Consider the following 2,442-nt stretch of genomic DNA (forward strand, 5'->3'; position numbering starts at 1 on the left):
CAAAAAAAAAAAAAAAAAAGCAAAAAAAACCAAAAACAAAAAAACAAAACCCCAAAGTGCTGTAAAGTAGGACCCTGTCTCTCTTTTTTTAAGCACTGTAGGTGATTATGATGATGAGCTAGGTTTAGGAACTACTGCAATAGAATCCACACTACCTTTCTAGTGAAATTGTAGGTTTGAAATAATTTTGTAGATGCTGTTAGTAAGTTATTTTATAGTAATTATTTCTTGCAACTTTTACCTTTCCTGACTCTTTCTCCCCCCCTCTTGTTTTTTTACAGTAGTTTATGTTAGCGTGGCTTCATTCATACAGATGAACCAAGGATTGGGATAGCAGTGTAAAATTAGAATCAGACAGCTGACTGCTCAGCAGGATGCCATCAACTAACAGAGCAGGCAGCCTGAAGGACCCTGAAATTGCAGAGCTCTTCTTCAAAGAAGATCCAGAGAAGCTCTTCACAGATCTCAGAGAAATTGGCCATGGAAGCTTTGGAGCAGTGTATTTTGTAAGTGTTAATGGCTTGATGTCAGTGACCAGCATTTACTTAATGTCTATTCCTGGTAAAGCAAAAAGACAATAATATAAAGAAATAAGGCCACAGTCTATTTTATAGTCATTTGCATAGGAGAGAAACATAGAATGTGTGTGTGTGTAAGATGCAAATATGAAAGTAGATTGTTTTATTTATTGAGCTTCTTAGTATTAAAAAAATGAGAAAGAATGCTATTTTGCTTTAACTTACATGTTACTTGTGTAGGTTTTTTTTTTTTTGAATCAGGTTCTTACTCTGTTTTCCATGCTGGAGTGCAGTGGCTTGATCATGGCTCACCACAGCCTCAACCTTGTGGGCTTAGGTAATCCTCCCTCCTCAGCCTCCTGAGTAGCTAGGACTACAGGTGTGGACCACCATGCCCAGTTAATTTTATTTTAATTTTTTGTTTTATGTTAGCTTACTATGTTGCCCAGGCTGATCTCAAATCTCTTGGCTCAAGAGATTCTGCTTCCTTGGCCTCCTAAAGTGCTGGAACTACAAATGTGAGCCCCATTGTGTCTAGCCAGATTTTAAGGGTCTTATGGCTTGCAGTGCTATAGAATTTAGCAGAACTTTTTTGCAAAGTTCCATGCAGAGTCAGAGATATACATTGTGTGTGTGCGTGCATGTGCTAAAAAAAATAAAATAAAATCTGCCATTTTTAGCATTCACAGTGTTGTGCAACCATGACTACTGTCTGCTTCCCAAACATTTTCATTTCCCTGAACAGATACTCTATATCCATTAGCAATAACTTCCCATTTTACCATTCACCCTGCCCTTGGTAACTTGTAATCTACTTTGTATCTCTGTGAATTTTCTTATTCTAGACATTTCATAGAAATCGAATCATATGATATTTGCTCTTTTGTTTCTGGCTTATATCACTTAACATGTTGTTTTTGAGCTTCATCCATATTGCAGCATGTATCAGAACTTTACTCCTTTACAAGCGGAATGATATTCCATTGTATGTATAAGCCACAATTTGTTTATCCATTCATCTGTCGATGAATACTTGAGTTGTTTCCATTTTTGACCATTGTGAATCTTGCTCCAGTCACCTGTGATGTACTGATATCTGGATGAGTCCTTGTTTTTCAATTTGAGTATGCAGCTAGGAGTGGAATTGCAAGTTCCTGTAGTACTCTCTCTTTAACTGTTTGAGGACTGCCAAAATGCACCATAGCTGCTGTACTGTTTCCCACCAGCAGTGCACAAATGTTCCAGTCTCTCCACTCTCTTCACAGTGTCTGTTATTTTCTGTTATTTTGATTATAGATATTCTACTGGGTGCAAAGTGGTATCTCACTGTGGTTTTGATTCACATTTCCCTAATGACTAATGATGTTGAGGATCTTTTCAAGTGACATTTGTATATTGTCTTTGGAGAAATGTCTATTCAAGTCCTTTGCCCATTTTTTATATTTGGGTTGTCTCTTTGCTGCTGACTTGTAGAGGTTCTTAATATATTCAAGATATTAAATCCTTATCAGATACGTGATTTCCAAATATTTTGTCCCATTCTGTATTTTATCTTTTCACTTTTTTTTTTTTTTTTTGCGTTGGAGTCTCACTCTGTCGCCCAGACAGAGTGCAGTGGTATGGCCACTGCAGCCTCGACCTGCTGGGCTCCAGCAGTCCTTCTGCCTCAGCCTTCCAAGTAGCCAGAACTACAGGTGCGTGTTACCACGCCCAGCTGATTTTTTATTTATTGTAGAGATGAGGTTTTGCCAAGTTCCCTGGGCAGGTCTCGAACCCGCGGGCTCCCAAAGTGCAGGGATTATAGGCTGAGCCACCGAGCCTGGTCTAAAGTTAGTTTCTTATGGGACTGCCAACCACTACTAAATGGTTATGCCATTTTACACTTTCACCAGTTGCCCCATACACTGTTTTTCTTAAATGAAAT

The 2,442-nt window shown here is 38.5% G+C and overlaps 1 protein-coding gene across 3 annotated transcripts in view; it reads left to right on the top strand.

Moving 5' to 3' along the window:
- The first annotated feature begins 294 nt into the window (after positions 1 to 294).
- The window catches only part of TAOK1 (TAO kinase 1), an 88,869-nt gene continuing 86,721 nt past the window's right edge, over positions 295 to 2,442 (top strand). For all 3 annotated transcript variants that reach the window (XM_008056608.2, XM_021711601.1, XM_021711599.1), the window contains exon 1: positions 295 to 506. In XM_008056608.2, the coding sequence (XP_008054799.1) occupies positions 375 to 506 (132 nt within the window). In that variant the 5' untranslated portion in view covers positions 295 to 374. The remainder of the gene's footprint in view (positions 507 to 2,442) is intronic.

The sequence above is a fragment of the Carlito syrichta genome, unplaced genomic scaffold, assembly GCF_000164805.1.
Source record: "Carlito syrichta isolate Samal-C Ts95f unplaced genomic scaffold, Tarsius_syrichta-2.0.1 Scaffold84695, whole genome shotgun sequence".
In the NCBI taxonomy this organism is placed as follows: domain Eukaryota; kingdom Metazoa; phylum Chordata; class Mammalia; order Primates; family Tarsiidae; genus Carlito; species Carlito syrichta.